Source organism: Theropithecus gelada, chromosome 3 (genome assembly GCF_003255815.1).
Source record: "Theropithecus gelada isolate Dixy chromosome 3, Tgel_1.0, whole genome shotgun sequence".
Lineage (NCBI taxonomy): Eukaryota > Metazoa > Chordata > Mammalia > Primates > Cercopithecidae > Theropithecus > Theropithecus gelada.
In genome coordinates, this window is record NC_037670.1 from 72,549,817 (window position 1) to 72,567,432 (window position 17,616).

Genomic DNA, 17,616 nt, shown 5'->3' on the forward strand with positions numbered 1-17,616 from the left:
TCAAGGGATCTTTGGCCTATGATTCTATTAATTCTAAGTTCTTACACTTAGGAAGGGGTTAAATTTGATGATATCCAAACTTCTATCCAGCTCCCCAAGTGTTTAGGACTCTAACATTCTATAAATCTAAAAATACACATTAAGTTCCAATGGAGAAACGAGGGTATTAAATGTTTTATCCAGGGAAACAGAGTTTACTGGACTCCCTCCCACCACCATCATCCCCTCCATATACAAACATATAAATATCCCACAACCACCACCTAATTCTTCCTCCTAAAAGGTAGTGTGGAATGGTTTATAGCCCTCTTGGAAAAAAAAAAACCAAAAAACAAACAAAAAAAACTGAGATGACATTCCATTCCATCCTGACTCACTTAAAGACATCATTTGATTCTCAGTCACAAAGAATTCTCCTAACAGGGTGGAAAAAGCCTTGGTCACGAGGAGATTGCCTGGAGTTGCAGTGGTTCCCTTTGCATTCTCTAAGCCAAAGGGATGCTTTCCAGAGTTGCATTTCTTTCTTTCTTTTACCCTCCAGGCTGATTTTATAGTAACAAAACACAGCCACTTAAATCTATCTCCAAATAACCAACATTCAGAAAATGTACCACATAAAATATAGACATTTTACAAGGGACCATCTATTAGCTGATAATGGCAGCACTGCCAAGGAATGCATAAGAAAACAAATGTGACCCTCACCAAACGTCAGATCCATTTATCCAAATTAGCCCCTCTGCAGTGAATGCCATGATATGATTCAAAGAATTATGAGGGGTTGGGAGGAGGTTACAATAAACTAAATATGTAGGTTGAGGATACATATAAAGCTTATGAAATGCAGCCTCATAAGATGTTAATAGAAGTCAGAAAAAAAAAGTTGGCAGAAGAGATTTTAAAATGTGATCATATGGAAAAAAGAATATTAGACCAACACAAAAAGTTTCAGAGGGCGAAAACAATAAGTTTCTCTATGTATATTAAAAACGTGTAGATATGGGAGAGTGGAGGGTTGCCAGGTGGAGAGAAACGTGGAATTCATCGGATTTAAAAGACACTTCCATAACCTCCCAGCCCTGGGCAAATGTGTCAGGAAGGGGATCTTCATCTCTGGGACTCCTGACTGCTCTCAGCTTCTCATTTCGTCCCTCTTCACTCACCTTAAGCAGCCAGTATTTGGATGATTTCTCCACATTAAAATCTAAACTGAGGCAAAGATCTGGGAAAATATATTTACACGAAGGAATCAGAGTTCAAGCTTTAACCCTCCCTGTGCTGTTTGAAACTTAAGAGTATAAAGACTTTTAACCCACCCCCACTCCCCCACAAAATCTTTAACTGTAAAACCTTTGAAATCAGCAAACTATGTGTAAGGAAGAATTAAATTCCATGGAATAAAGTTCCTTCCGTGCCTTCTAAATTGTATTATATAGGTAACCACTGATAAAAATCCTCCCTGTTCTCTAAGAAACCTTGTGCTCAATAAAGCCTTCATGCAAGTAAGTGAAATCCAACTAGGACTGTAATACATCATACCCATTTATTGTTTAATTTTAAAACAGTTCAAAGTGTGAAAAGCAGAGTAGAGGCAGAAAGATGGGGTAGGCCAGAAAAGGAAGGAGGGAGGAATAAAATTGAGGATTTAGGAAAGGGGGAAAGGCCAAGGAAGATGACACAGATGTTAGAAATTAAACACGAGAAAACAAAAAATGAGGAAATTACAGATAGTACTTAACTTAAAAGTCAACAGTTTTCAGGAAAGCTAGAGATACCAAATAAAACAGTGAAAAACGTACACATAAAAATGGCACAGGGAAGTCATGGGTGTATTTGACTAAAGTGCTTAAAGATACGGGCTGAAGCTTTTCATGGAGGCTATTAAGACAGGATAGCAATTAAGGAACACACAAAAAGTGTTTCATTAGTTATGAAAGTATAGACACAAATGCAAGGAATAACTCAAGTGGAGTGTTCACAAATTCTAAATTCATTACCCACAATGCAAAAAAGTATCTCTTGAAAGGGAATAGAATGGGGGCTATTAAGGTACTCTTTCAGTTAAAAAAAAAAAGAAAGAAAGAAAATGAGCACTATTAATAGTCTTAATTAGGAAATTAGTACAAAATAAAATGTATCCCTAAGTCCTATGAGCTATTTCTATTTTTTCAAAAAGTTGAATAAATTATTTATCCACCTACAACAAGGCCACGCAGGCTAATGAAAATGTCATGCTTTGCTTTTGGTAGAAGTAAATTGCTACTATAATACTAGTCATATCATCCTTATTAGGATGTCTGATTGGCAGTTAAAAATAACTTTCCTAAACACAAATTGTGAAAGTTGAGTCTTATAATAATTACAGTTTGGCAGAAAAAAAAATCTTAGAAATAAGGTTCATGAATTTAAAACTAATACATAACTTGCTAAAGCAAAGAATTGGGGAACTAAAGTTTATGATTTTCCAGGATTAAGATCTTCCTTAGATGGATCCCAAAAATGGAAAGAATGAATAAGACCTAGTATTTGCTAGCACAACAGAGTAGCTACAGTAAAATATAATTTCATTGTACACTTTTAAATAACTAAAAGAGTATAACTAGATTGTTGAGACACAAAGGATAAATGTGTGGGCTGATGGATACCCCCATCTACCATGATATGATTATTACACATTGTATGCCTGTATCAAAATATCTCATGCTACCCATAAATTTATAGATGTACACTATGTACTCCTAAAATTAAAACTTTTTTAAAAAAAGATTTTCCTCAAATAGGCTGAGTACTGCTGCACGGTCAAACTGTGCTGGCTGTTTTCATGCCTGTTCTGTGTTTGTTGTTGTTGTTGTTTGTTTGTTTGTTTGTTTTTCTTAGCGTCTCACTCTGTCTCCAGGCTGGAGTGCAGTGGCACGATCTTGGCTCACTGCAACCTCTGCCTCCCAGGTTCAAGCGACTCCCCTACCTCGGCCTCCCAAGTTGCTGGGACTACAGGTGTGCACCACCACACCCAGCTATTTTTTTGTATTTTAGTAGAGATGGGGTTTCACCGTGTTAGGCAGGATGGTATTGATCTCCTGACCTTGTGATCCACCTGCCTCGGCCTCCCAAAGTGCTGGGATTACAGGCATGAGCCACCGTGCCCGGCCCGTCTGTTCTGTTTTTTAATCCTCTTTGTGATGTAGGTATTTTTACGTGTATGATATATGAGAACCTGAAGCTCAAGGCTGATCACTGAAAGACTAGGATCTCAAATTCAGATCTTCTTATATTCTCTGACCATGAGACAGGTTCTCTAGTTCATTCAAGGTCCTCACTTCCAGCTACCACTGCTCTTTTCTGTTTTGTAGAACCTGTCATCATGGATTCTTGTTTTTTCCCTTTGGCCAGTTCTGCCATACTTGGATAACTTGCCCATCATTGCTTCACATGTTCACTAACTGAGAGAACACTTATTGAGTGCCAATAGGTGCTAGAAATAAAAATCCAAAAGATATATTCTCTGCCATAAGAAATTCACTGTCTTGTCAAGGAGGAAGAGAAGTAAGTGACTGATGACAGCCAGGTGGGGTAAATGCTGTGATGCAGCGACACAGGAGGGGCTGCTTGAAATAGACTAGTGAGGCCGGAAAAGCTCCTAAAACTTGTGCTTATTTTAAAGGACTGATAGTGGGTAGTGAGACAAAGAAGTTCCATCATTTGAGTGCCAAATAATGAGCATGTGGGGAAACATGGAGGACTGAAAGACCAGACCACATTAAAAGTAGTAGCACTGGGCTCTGTGTGACCCAGGCAAGGCTGACACGGTGGGAGGTGCATATGTTCAGGTAAAATGGTTTGAACTTTATCCTTCAAGCTATAGAAACAAGGCATGGTGATTCAGCCCTGTAATCCCAGCACTTCGGGAGGCCGGAGCTGGAGGATTATCTGAAGCCAGGAGTTCAAGAACAGCCAAAGCAACATAGGGAAACCCCACTCCCCCACCCCACCAACCATCTTTCTAAAAAATTTATATTTTAAATTAGGCAGGCATGGTGGCTTGCACCTGTAGTCTTAGCTACTTGGGAGACTGAAGCAGGAGGATTACTTGAGCCTAGGAAAAGGCTAAAGTGAACTATGATCACACTACTGCACTCTAGTCTGGGTGACAGAGTGAGACCTTGTCTCAAAAAAAAGTAATATTTTTGAAAGGTGTAGAGAGCCCCAGAAGGACCTAGCCAGGGCAGTGAAATGGTCATATTGGCTTAAGAGTGCCAAGATGTCAGTTTTTTTACATTGACATTCAGTATAGGGACCTTTGAAGTTACAATTGCTCCATCAAGAGCCAAGAAATGTTCCAGGTCCAATTCTCCAATATTTTGTATAAATCTATTCAAAATAATTTGATACCAAATTTTGAAAATGATCAAATTAGAGAAAAGTAACTAAAAACTTTTTTTCTTTTTTTTTTTTTTTTTTTTGTGAGACAGAGTCTTGCTCTGTCACCCAGGCTGGAGTGTGGTGGCGTGATCTTGGCTCACTGCAACCTCCACCTCCCAGGTTGAAGCGATTCTCCTTCCTCAGCCTCTTAAGTAGCTACAGGCACCTGCCACCACACCCAGCTAATTTTTGTATTTTTAATAGAGATAGGGTTTCACCATGTTGGCCAGCCTGGTCTCGAACTCCTGACCTCAGGTGATCTGCCCGCCTCAGCCTCCCAGAGTGCTAGGATTACAGGTGTGAACCACTGTGCCCAACCAGCCACTGCACCCAGCCTAAACGCTTGATTCAATTCAACAAATACTTGTTTGGCTGATATAGGGCATTTAACTCCACAATGCAGTAAACTGAAAATAAGTAAACAGACAATTAACAATCAAAAACTTAATTTAAGAAAAAAACTGAATCATTCAAAACCAAAAATATTTATTTTACTAAAGGAATTGCCATGGTATTTTAAAAGGTGAACTTATCTAATGCTGTTAGTTTTATTTATGATGACATAATGTAAACAACTTTTTACAAATGTCTTCACTAGGACTAAATTGACATATACTTGCTTTACATGTGTAACATTTTTCCAAAAGCAGTTTAAAAATTGTCATCTGCATCTCTCCAAACTACAGATAGTCCTTAACTTATGAAGGTGTTATGTCCCAATAAAACTATCATTAAATTGTAAATATCATAAGTCAAAAATGCATTTAATACACCTAACCTACCAAACTGAGAGCTGCAGCTCACTGCTGCCACACAGCATCACAACAGAGTATTTTGCTGCATATATGGCTACCCTGGAAAAATATCCAAATTCACAGCATGGTTTCTTTCCCAAAGTAGCTGGGACTATAGGCATATGCCACCAGGGCCAGTTAAATTTTTTATTTTAATTTTTGTAGCAACATAGGGTCTTGCTGTGTTGTCCAGGCTCACAGTACAGTTTCTAATGAATGTGTATCACTTCACCACATGGCAAATTAAAAAAATTGTAAGTCAAATAGAATTGTAAGCTGGGGACCATCTGTACTTCTTTCCTTCTCCCATGATTTTATTTTCGTGCTACAAAAGTACACTCACATCAATATTTCCTTCTTTCAAATTTTCCTTCACCTGCCTAATTCTGTTTATCCTTCAAGATTTATCTTAGATGGCACCATCTTCAGGAAGCCTTCCCTGATTTCCCAGATTAAAGGAGTTGCTCCGTTTCTGGGCTCCCCAATCCACTGTGCATATGATTACCTGGGTAATTTCCACACTCTACTTAAATCAATGCTTTCTGGAAATAGTTTATTTTCCTAATTAGACTATGAACTCCTAAAAAGCCCAGGCTTCATCTTTCAGCTCTGCATCTGCAGGACAAGGGTACACAGTCAGTGGCCAATAAATGTTGGTGAAGAGAGGAAGAGAGAGGGAATAAAATAAATTTTATGTCTATTTTCTCCATCAATTCTCTTCTCCTTCATCCTCATGTCATGTCTTCCTATTACTTCTCTCCAAACACTAATACATCATCTTTATCCTTCTCTTCCTAGTTTCAATTCACAACTTGCAATATCTCTCTTGGGGTCCTAACTATTGCAAAAATGCTGATCTGGTGTGTGAGTAGCACAGGTTTCACAGTTTGTTGCTCCTTAGCATTGCAAAGAAGAGGATTGTTTTATCTGGCGCTGGATTAGTCTCCATTATATCTCCTCTTCTGTTTTAGCTAGGGATTTTTAACATGATTGAGTTTTACCTAGTTTTCAATGTTAGCAGCTGGGTAAACATACTTTCTGCAACACCCTGGATAAAATGGCAAACTCCAGGGGAAAGTCTTCTACCTTTAGATTAATAAAAAAGACTTGCTCACAGCCCTGGCCGGGGAATAGTAACACCTGAGAACATTTGAGGGGAATTGTGTGTGCTGGCTGTGGAAAATGCAGCTGATGACCAAAACAGGCAGCTGCCGTCCTGAGCGAGGCTGACCGCCCTCAGAGAGTAGCTTCAAACTGTACTTAGCAAGAATAACAGACAAGTGAGGTAAGTGACTGACAACTCTGGTAGGTACTTCCAAAAAAGCCTGCACTTTTCATAGGAGAATCACCTGATTCTAAAAAACATAAATGAAGGCTTACAAGGGACAGGGAGGGGAGTACTCAAAAATTGCTCAGGGAAAATACTTTGGAAGGAAGATTTTGAAACACAATAGGAAATTCACGTGTATATTTACAAGTGCCAACTTCGTAAAAATCCATGAATGCTTCTGTTTTCACTGTCTTCAAATTGGGTACAAAGGAGGAGAAACCTTTTTAAAACAAATACAGTGAGTTCATCATTCCTAGAGTTTGTTTTTAAACTTATCTGCTGTGCAAATTCACTCTCATGAATCCCTCCATATTTTTACATGTTTTAAAGATTTTCTAAAATAAAAATATCAGGCAAGGAAAGTATCTATAAGTATTAAAGGAAAGTGCTTGTGATGTAAGGTTTAATAGAAGACAACAGGCAAAAACACGATAGACCGACATGGTAAAGTCGATTATCTGTGAGTGGCTACAGTTACTAAAAATATGTTTTTACTATGGAAATGACTGGCAAACCACATTTAAAAAATTGGAGCATGTATATCAACATGTTGAAAAAATACAATAAATGAGTAACAGGCACAGTCTGTAACTGCAATACTTTTGCAAAATAGAAATTTTTAAAAAGTGGTTATTATGAAAAATATGGAAAACTAACTTCTTAGGCTCACTGAAACAAATGTGTTAAGGAATAGTTCAAAAATAACCACTACAATGTCTTCTAGAAAGTCTGCAATGGTTACCAAATGAAAATTCAGGAGGGCAAGGATTCTTTACTGTATTTTACTGCTATATTACTAGTGCTCAGAACAGTTCATGGCACACAGTAGGTGTTCGATAAATGCTTGTTGAATACATGAGAGACTGAATAAATGGAGGAGAAGCATAGACCATTTCAACCTAGCCCTCTGGTCTCTCCAGGTAAGAAACGGGGTCTTCCTAACTAAATGTTGCTGAAATGCTTTGACCTCTCCTCTACTAGGTAGAGCACTCCCTCCCTTGATGCTCTCTCTTCAAGTTAAAGAGAAAAAAGTTGCTAATAAGCAAATCCATTTTATGCACCCCCCACAAAAAAAAATCCTTTATTTCACAAGTTTAATAAACTACTTTGTCATAAAGGCTTTCATTATTTCATGACGTGATCTGCCTGCCATGGGCTCCCACTCTCTCTGAACCAACCTAACACCCCTCTTCTCTTGCTCCCCCAGATCCAAGCACACTGTCCTCTGAGTTACTCCATAAACTCTGCCTGGAATGCATCTCCCAGATGCCTGCCAGCCTCCCTCAGACATTTTCTCTCATTTCTTGCAGGATTCTGCTCAAATGTCACTTTCACAGAAAAGCCCTCTGTGACCAGGATAAATGAAAAACCCAGCTTCACACTTAACTTCTGGCATTCTTCCTTGTCCTGGCCTGCATTATTTTTCATGGATACACTTGGTCTGTTTCATTCACTTCTCTATCCCCAACGCTTGCAACAATGCCTACTACACAGTTAGTGCTCAATAAATATTTCTTGAGTGCATAAACAAACAAGGACACAGTCATATTTTATGTGCCACTTCAGGGAAGCAATATGAGAGATGAAAAAGGTGTTACAGTTTGAATCCCATTTCTAACTATTCACTATGTGCCTGACCTGGAGACCACCTCCCTAAATGTCAGAATTTTCATATCAAGTGGCAATAGTAACACTTATTTGGCATGTACTTGGCAGCCACCAAAGACTGGTTCCACCCCTTCCTTTCTCCCTGGCTCCTTTTTTGTGGCTGTGAGCTAATGTAACACTTTTGTTAGGAAATAAAATGCCTGCAAGTTCTGAGGTGACTGTGCAATGCCTGTGCTGAGCAAGACAAGAATGTTGAGAAGGCCCTGGAGAGTATCATTCATAATGACAACCAACATTGATTGTACTTCCGTATGACAAGGGACAAGGCACAAAAAGGACAACTTTCTTTTCTAAAGGTGCCATCATCTGACTGGGAACAGAGGCTTCTAGAACTGGCCTTGAAACATGACTAAGTTTCAGAATAGTGGTAATCCTGAGAAGCATTTCAGAGAGGAAACTAAACCAATAGGGAGGGTGACTATAGCAGGGATGTCCTTTGGAAACATGTTAGAAGAAGAGTGGACAGGAAAGGTGATGTCAGATTATGGAAGACCCCGCATGCCAGGCTGGAGGCTATGTCTAATCATGTAATTTATGAAGCACCACTAATATTTTTGAATACTGGAAAAACAGAATCATATAATGAAAATGACAAATTTTAAAGAACGTGTAGAGACTTCTCAAAGCCAAGCACTAAGCAATACTAATGATCCTAGTGCTATTTGTTTGGAAAAATAAATGATAAGCTTATAAACTGGAATGAATCAATATTCTAATTCTAATCTTCCCAGATCATCACTATTTGAACTACCTTGGAGGAGAAGAGACATGCTAGAAAAGACTTGGAGAACTGCAACCCATAAGAAAGTACCAAAAAATGTCAGTGCACTAGCAGAAGAGAGCACAAAAGCTAGCCTCCAAGCAGCTATCTGCGGTCTGTGTTTTAACAGCAGTACCAATGATGATGTGACCTCCTTATGAAATTTCCTCTCCTAGGACTACCCCCCCCCCAACCCAGTCTCTTCTTTGCACATTGATTCCTTACTTATTGTTAAGTCTGAACAAAAATATAACAATCTTATGAATACCAAAATGCTGAAACTTCTACTTCTGTATATAAAAGAACAGAAAGAAGAAGGTTGCAGATTATTTAACTCACACCAAAGAGGGAAAATGGAAATGAGTATGTTACAGATGCTACTAAAAGTCATTCCACAGTTGAACTCCATTACAGAATTTAATAAGGAATAAAAGTTTTAAAACATAGGAAACCAATCTAGGTATCATATTTTTCTTGGGATCTACTCTTCTTGCAGCATGGTCATGATTTATTCAGATTATCAAAGAGCTTCTGATAAGGTTCTCACAAGTGGTTATTATTGAAACTTGGTAACCATAGTGTGAAAGGAAAAAGTTTTATCAATTAACTATATGAATTACAAATGATTGAGAGGCATAGAGGCAAAAAGAAGAAATAAATGGGCAATTCTCATGTGGAGAAAAGTTAGTCATTGAGGGCTCTGGGGCTTCGCGGTAGAATCAGAGTTATATTTAACTAGGGACCAGAAAAGGGCACCCAGTTCTCCTTCCCCCATTCTGTGTCTATCAGTCCCACAACACACAGTTCCTATTGATGTGAACAGCATTTGGCACATGGAAAAGATACAGGCAGTGTTTAAAATCACAAAAGTGTTTAAAGTTACAAAAGTATTTCAAATCCAGGAAAGAGAAAATAGATAGATGAATGTTGATTCAGATATTCCTGAAGACATCCCCAAATATAAAGACAACAAAAATAAAAACAACAGCAGAATTTTAGTTCTTATAACTTTGATGCATACTACATAGAAACACATGAGCCTTTTCAAAAGACTGGATATGGTATTTAAACAAAATTACCTAATCTATTGGCATGATGAGAGCAAATTTTCAATAGAAGAAAAATTCATGTGGGCATTTCGATCCACAAAAGCCACAAAGTCTATTTGTACAGATTCAGAAGACATGTAAAGCCAAACAAAAAGTGAAACTGACATGGAACAGTAAGAATAATTACTTTTTTTCAGACAAACTTGAAAAATTGGTACAGGTATTACAAATAAATAACCTAACATTAATGGAAAAATTTGGCATTTGCAAAGATCCAGAAATAACATCATGATTCACAGGAGTGGCTCAGAAATGCAAACCAACTCTTGGTTTCACCTCTCTTTGCCTTGTTTTCCTTACATGTAAAATGGAAATAACAGAACTTACCTCACAGGATGATTATGAGGATTAAATGAGATAATGTATCTAAAGCATTTAACACAGTGAAAGTATGAAATAATGTTAAATTATTATTGTTGTTGTTGTATTTATGATAAACTAAACCCAAACAGCTACAGGACACAGAGAAACAACCTAATTCAAGTCATGGTGACTTTCTTATTTATACCATTGTTATGACTCAGTACTTAACAAAGCATATAAAATGTGTTCAAGTGCTTCTAAACAAACAAACAAAAAAAACCCGCAGCTTTAAAATCTCTCCACTAGCCAGTTTTGTAAAATGGAAGAGAATTACAAATTGATCTCAAATAAGCCAAGAAAAAAACCCACAAAACACCAGATAAATGCTTATCATATATTAATTCTTAAATAGATGAATACAAGATCCAAACTTACCGTTCAGATAATATTTTAATAAGCTCTTTTCTATTCTGTACCCGAAGGTGGTTGGTTTTATACTTGGAGTCATCAATCAACTCAGGCAAATCCAAGATCTAAAAGGGAAAAATAATTTTCAAGTATAAGAAGTAGATTGTTTTTGTACCTGCCTCTGGGTGCCAGTGTTCAGGTCTTGTCTCTCCCTTCTCAAGAACATTCCTTGCTGGTCTTTATGCCCCTCAACAAGGACATATGGAGGGAACAAGCACACAGTTAGGATGGATCATGCTGGTGAAAGGGTTTGTCATTCATAAGAGGCTTTTACTACATTTAAGCAAATATTCTTCCATATAGGAGAACAGCAAAAGATCCCCATAAGTCTTATGCCAAATATGAGAATATAGGAAACATGTTATCAGATTCCCACAGAAAAAAAATCTTGTTTAGAGGAAATAGGGAGAGAGATGCTAAACTGGGTAAAACGGACCAAATTTTAAAAACCAATATCATAAGTGCATACCTACATGTATCTTGTATACAGTTAACATGCACCTTGTAGATATATTCACTTATTTATTCCACATGTAAATAAAATACTGTGATCTTCCCAGGTTGTCCTATGCAAAATGTTCTAAAAGCTGCTAAAATAAAGTAAAAGCAAATACATTTGCCCAAATTCTCACCATTTAAACAATAGCAAATTAAAAGATCTTCTTCTTATAGAAGTATCACTATTTTTTATTAATATATCTCCCTGAAGTAATACCAACTAGAAATGCTTTTATAGATTTCCTCTTTTGCTCCTCTCAATAAGGGGAAAATCTATCTTGCAAGTCTCTTTGGACAACGTTCAATGTTAACAAGACTATAATGAAAGTACCAAGTGGATTTGGAATGGAAAAGTTTTACAAAGACTGTGTAGAGGCAGTGCTTGGCAGTTGTGTTGGAAAGTTACAAGGAGCATTTACAGCCTGGGGGCAGGCCATGCGGCCTACAGAAAGCTTCATTGTCTTTATTAATGTATTTGCAAAGGAGAGAGAAGTGAAGAAGATTCCCCTGAGTAAAGAGACCATCTCAGTGGTGTAATTTCTTTCACATGTTTCAGTTATTTCCTTTAGGAATAATAAAGACAGCATTATTCTCTCAGATTTTGAACACCAACACCACGTACAGCACCCTTTCTAGAAATCTCCCTGTCATAACACCTGATCCAAGAATTGGCCTCAAGCCTTCTCTAGCAGTTAGACACCCTCCCTCCCTAAGAGTGAATAAGTCATTCCAAAAAAAAAAAAGCAAGTGTCTTCACTAAGTCACAGGTTAAATTTACAAACTTGGCCTTACCCAAAAAGCACCATCAGCAACAAAAAATTACACAGTGACCACACTTAAGGGTAACTGGAATGCCCATGTGTCCACTGTATTTGACTTAATGGGACTCTTTTCTGTTTCAAAGATGGTGTGAAATTGTTGGCCAAAGTAATAATCCTTCCATCTTCAACTATGCCAGCTAACATTCAAAATGTTTCTAGAGAGACAGCTTTCAAGGACTGTGATCATAACTATTATTTTGGAGCTTAAATTTAAAAAGAGTGCTGCCTGGGATAAAACAAAACAATGTACATGAAAATGCTTGACATATTAAGCAGTAAATAAATGTGAAGTATTCCAACTAGGTACTGTTTCCCCCAAAAGAAATTTTTTTTTTTTTTGAGACAGAGTCTCACACTGTTGCCCAGGCTGGAGTGCAGTGGCACGATCTCAGCTCACTGCAACCTCCGCCTCCCAGATTCAATGGATTCTCCTGCCTCAGCCTCCTGAGTAGCTGGGATTACAAGCATGCATGCCATCATGCCCTGCTAATTTTTTGGATTTTTAGTAGAGACAGGTTTTCACCATGTTGGTCAGGCTTGTCTTGAACTCCTGACATCAAACGACCCACCCACTTCAGCATCCCAAAATGCTGGGATTACAGGCATGAACCACAGAGTCTGGCCACAAATTTTTAAAAAGCATATATTGGTTCAAAAAAGAAAGGAGGGAGGGTTCCGCAAAAAAAAAATGAAGAGACATTGGCAAAAACAAAAAGAAAGAAAATAACAAAACACCATAAACTGAGTGACAAACATTTTCTAAAAAGGGGAAAAGAGAGAAAAAATAATGAAGACCCATGATAATAAACACTGCAAGTGTTTTAACATGCCTGTCATCTAAAGCCCCCCCTTGTAGCAAAAACCAAAATCCTTAAGATAGTCTGAAAAGTTCTACACGATATGGTGCTATTACCTCTCTAACATCACCTCTTACCATGCTCTCCTCCCTTGCTCATTGCTGCAGCCATTTCATCTTCTTGCTGGACCAGGAACATGTCTATTCCACTTCAGCCTCAGGAGTTTTAAAATAGCTATTCCTTTGCTTGGAACATCTTCCACCAGACATCTAGTCAACTAGCTCCTCCTTTCCTTTGTTGAGTCGACTCAAATTCAACTTCTTAATGCAACTACCCTGATTACCCTACCCCCACCACAGGCCACCCCACCCCACTCAACACTGACTGCCCTGATTCCCTCTTCCCTTGCCCATTTTTTCCCATAATATTTATCACCTAACATATTTATCATGTTTATTACTCCATATCTGTCAGCCCTGCTAAAATGTAAGCTTCACAAAGTCAAAATATTTTAAATGTTTTGTTCACTGGTATAGCCCAAATGCTGACAACACATTCTTCAACTGACAAGCTCACAGATAAACAATGTGAACACTTCCAGGTGTATGATATTTCAGACATTATTTTTTGCATATACCTTATTCCATTGTGTCTAAAATCACTTTTTAGCTGCAGCCAGGCACGGTGGCTCATGCCTATAATCCCAGCACTTTTGGGAGGCCGAAGCGGGTGGATCACCTGAGGTCAGGAGTTGGAGACCAACCTGGCCAACATGGTGAAACTGCATCTCTACTACAAATACAACAATTAGCCAGGCATGACAGTGGGTGCCTGTAATCCCAGCTACTCAGGGGGCTGAGGCACAAGAATCATTTGAACCCAGGAGGCGGAGGTTGCCGTGAGCCAAGATCACACCACTGCACTCCAGCCTGGGCAATAGTGTGAGACTCCATCTCATAAATAAAAATAAATAAATAAAATATATAGGTGCTTCTTAAAAGCTATATGGTCTCTTGAAAGAGTTGTTTGTCAGGAGAAAATTATGAAGAGTTGTCATTGACTGTAAGTCATAATGTTCATATACACCGCCATCACTTTATGTGCATTACTGATACAACACATGTTAAGTTTAATTGCCATTTAAAATGGCATCCAGTATAATAGAATATATAACTCAGTACTGAAATAAAAGATCTTTGCATATGCAGGAAGGTGCAGAAACAGAGAATCACTTGCAGCATAAGAACTACTGGAATCTAGTTTTTAGATAAAGGAAAAGGCAACATCTCTCTCGTGAAATGTGAGGTTTCACAATTTCTCAACAAATTCAGATCATCTGATCTTCCCTCTGCCGGTATAAATGTTAAATAAGTATTTGCACAAGAATTTGTTGCAAACAAGTTTTCTGAGATGACAAAAATTGGTCCATAGTTAATATAGCCCCACTCCAGCTTTCTTTTCATTAGCGTTTGCCCCTTTTGTTTGTGTTTGTATATTTTTCCATCCTCTTACTTTAACTTGACAGTATCATTATATTTGATGTGAATTTCAAACATGCATTGGACAGCATAGAGTTGGGTCATTTTTTTCTGACAACTTGTTTTAATTCATAATATTAAGATCATTCACATTTAATGTTATTCATATTTTTGAATGAATTAGATCTATCAGTTTATTCTTTTTTCCGTTTATTCGTGTTTTGCTTTCTGGTCTTCTTTAGAGTTGTTACTATTACATTTACCTATTTTGATTTTGGCTATATTTCTGCATAGATGTTTAATGATAGATGTTTATTGCTTAGGGGATCATAATGCATATACTTTTCACAGTGTAGTTAGAATCAAAATTTTACCACTTCAAGTGGAATATAGCAAACTTACTGCAATATAGTCCCTTTACTCTCCCCATTTTATGTTGTATTTATCTGTACGTTAGATCTACATACACCGAAAATCCCATCAGACAGTATCTTAATGTTTGCTTTCACCCATCAAATATTTCAAAGAATTCACTAGGAAAAGAACAGACCATTATATTCACCCAGATATTTACTATTTATGTTGCTTTTCCTTCATTTCTCATGTTTCCAGTTCCCTTCTGACAACATTTACCTTCTGTAAATGAAAAAATTCCTTGAAAAATTATTTTAGAGCAAGTCAGCTTGGTTTTCCTTTATACAGAATGTCTTTATTTAATCTTCATTTCTTAAGGATATTTCTACTGGATATTGAAATCTAGGTTGGCATTTCTTTCCATTCAGCCTTTTAAACATGTTGTGCCACTTCTTCCCTAGCATTAATTTCTGACAAAAAAAATGCAGTTAATTGAGTCACTGATCCCTCATAGATAATACATTCTTTTTGTCCTCTGAGTGTTTTTCTGGATGATTTTTGTGTATCCATTGTGTTACAACTGCCTATAGTATTGAGTGCAGTAACATGTACATGCTGTACAGATTTACAGCCTAGGAGGAACAGGCTATCCCATATAGCCTAAGTGTGTAGCAGGCTATACCATCTAGGTTTGTGTAAGTACACTCCGATATTCACACGCCACCACCAACTGACACATTTCTCAGGACATATACCTGTTGTTAAGGGACACATTATGTATTCATGCATAGATTTGTTTCAGTTTATCCCATTTATGGTTTGCCGAAATTATTAAATCTATGGGCATTTAACTGTTACCAAATTTGGTATATATACAATTGTTATTTCTTCAAATATTTTCCAGCATGTACACTTTCTCCCCTCATTCTGGGACTACAATGACATAAATATTGGACTTTTTGTTATTGTTGCACAGGTTCCTGAGGATCTGTTATTTCTTGTTTTGAGTAGGAAGGAGCTATCTTTTGTTCTCTCTACTGTTCACATTGAATAATTTCTATTGATCTATCTTTAAGTTCCTTGTCATCTTCATTGCACTATTGAGCTCAACCGGTGAGGTGTAATTTTTTTCTTGGTTATTATACTTTTAAGTTTTTAATTTTCCCTTCGGTTCTTCTTCATATCTTGTATTTCTTTGCTGAATATTTCTATATCCCATTTATTTAAATGGTATTTGTGATGCTTTTTAGAACATTGTTATAATAACTATGTAAACATATTTGTGAGTTAATTCCAACATCTGCATCATCTTCGCATTGGCACTGATGGCCTTTTCTCATGCAAGTTCTGGTTCTTCATATGCTGAGTAATAATGGATTGTATCCTGGACATTTTGAACATTATATTATGAGCCACTGGGTCTTGTTTAAATTCTAAGGAGAATTTTCACTCTTGCTGATTTAGCAGACAATTGACCTGGTTACATCCAAGCTGCCAGTTCTAACCCAACTTCTGTGTGCTCTGATTCTCATGTTGATTAAGTTTTCAAAGCCTTTGCAGTGTTATTTGAATCTGACTAGTATGTGCCAAACCTAATGGTCATACGACAACCTGGGCAGTTGTCTATTTATTAATTCAGTTCCTATCATCTTTGGTATGCTGATTAGGATCAAATTAGTGCATATGCAAGTAAGGGGTGATCCCAAGAGTTCATAAACAACATAAAGGATAGCGTTGTCAAGATCTTCTCTTGGCAATCTCTCTAGCATTTTCCAGTTGCCTGGGGCTCCTGCTTTAGTTATCCCACTCCCCAGCATGGTTTCAGGGCAGAGGCAATGCAATGGGAGGATGGAGGGGAAAAAAGCAACAAGGAATCACTCCTTTCTTTGGGATCACAGCTCAGCAATGAAGAAAGTTCTTCTTAAGCAAAGTTGGCTCCTGCTCATCTGCTGTTTCCAATACAGAATTACTTGGGGTCTGGGGCATAAGAAAATGGAAAGGAAGGGAAAACAAACTATATCCATACTCTCTCTGATATTACAGCTCACTTTTTCATGTTCTTTTCACCAGGAATAAAGAGCATTTCCTGGATATCTGCTGCGTTGCTTGGTGCTCACTTCCAGGTTTCACGTTCAACTATACTCGAGTGAAGGAATAACTGGAGGGAAAAGCTGGTTAAGTTGACTGCCGGTTAGAGGTACTTGAAATTTGGGTGTTCTCCCCTAAATCTCTTACTATTTACTTTTCAAAGTCTTTTAATACATGCTTCATGGACTCATGCAATTCTGTCCAGGTATGATCACCGTGCTCAGGGTAAGTGGGAAAAGTGTATTTACTCTATCCTCCTCAGAACCAGAATCTTCACATCTAATTTTTATAGATGTCATTTATGAAGTGCATATGAGCAAGGCCTATTCTAAGTGCTTCACTTCTCTAACATTTTCCAAGCCCCTAAGTTGTATATAAGTATAATTACATATTATAATCTTCATTTTATACACAGGAGAACAGATGCTTAGAAAAGATGAAGGACCTTGACAGCGTTCATCTACCTACTAACAAGACTTACAGTAGGCCTTAAACATTATACCTTGGATATATTATATTTTGGAGCAGGCAGTTTAAAAACCTGCTCCAAAATCACCTACAGTCCTTCTTAAAACTGAAGTTTCCTCTATCTCACCCCAGACATACTAAAGTAAAATCTTTGGGAATAGTGTTAAATAACGTTCCTATGCATACTACATTGAGAACCAATGTATAGTCTCTCCAACAAAAGAAGCCTTCGATCTACATTACTTTCAAAAGGATGTCAAT

General features: G+C 37.6%; 1 protein-coding gene across 1 annotated transcript in view; it reads right to left on the minus strand.

The window, feature by feature from the left end:
* The window catches only part of SUGCT (succinyl-CoA:glutarate-CoA transferase), a 736,947-nt gene that overhangs the window by 399,007 nt on the left and 320,324 nt on the right, over positions 1-17,616 (minus strand). Inside the window, 1 exon segment of the mRNA XM_025381064.1 lies at positions 10,819-10,916. Within this exon segment, the coding sequence (XP_025236849.1) occupies positions 10,819-10,916 (98 nt within the window).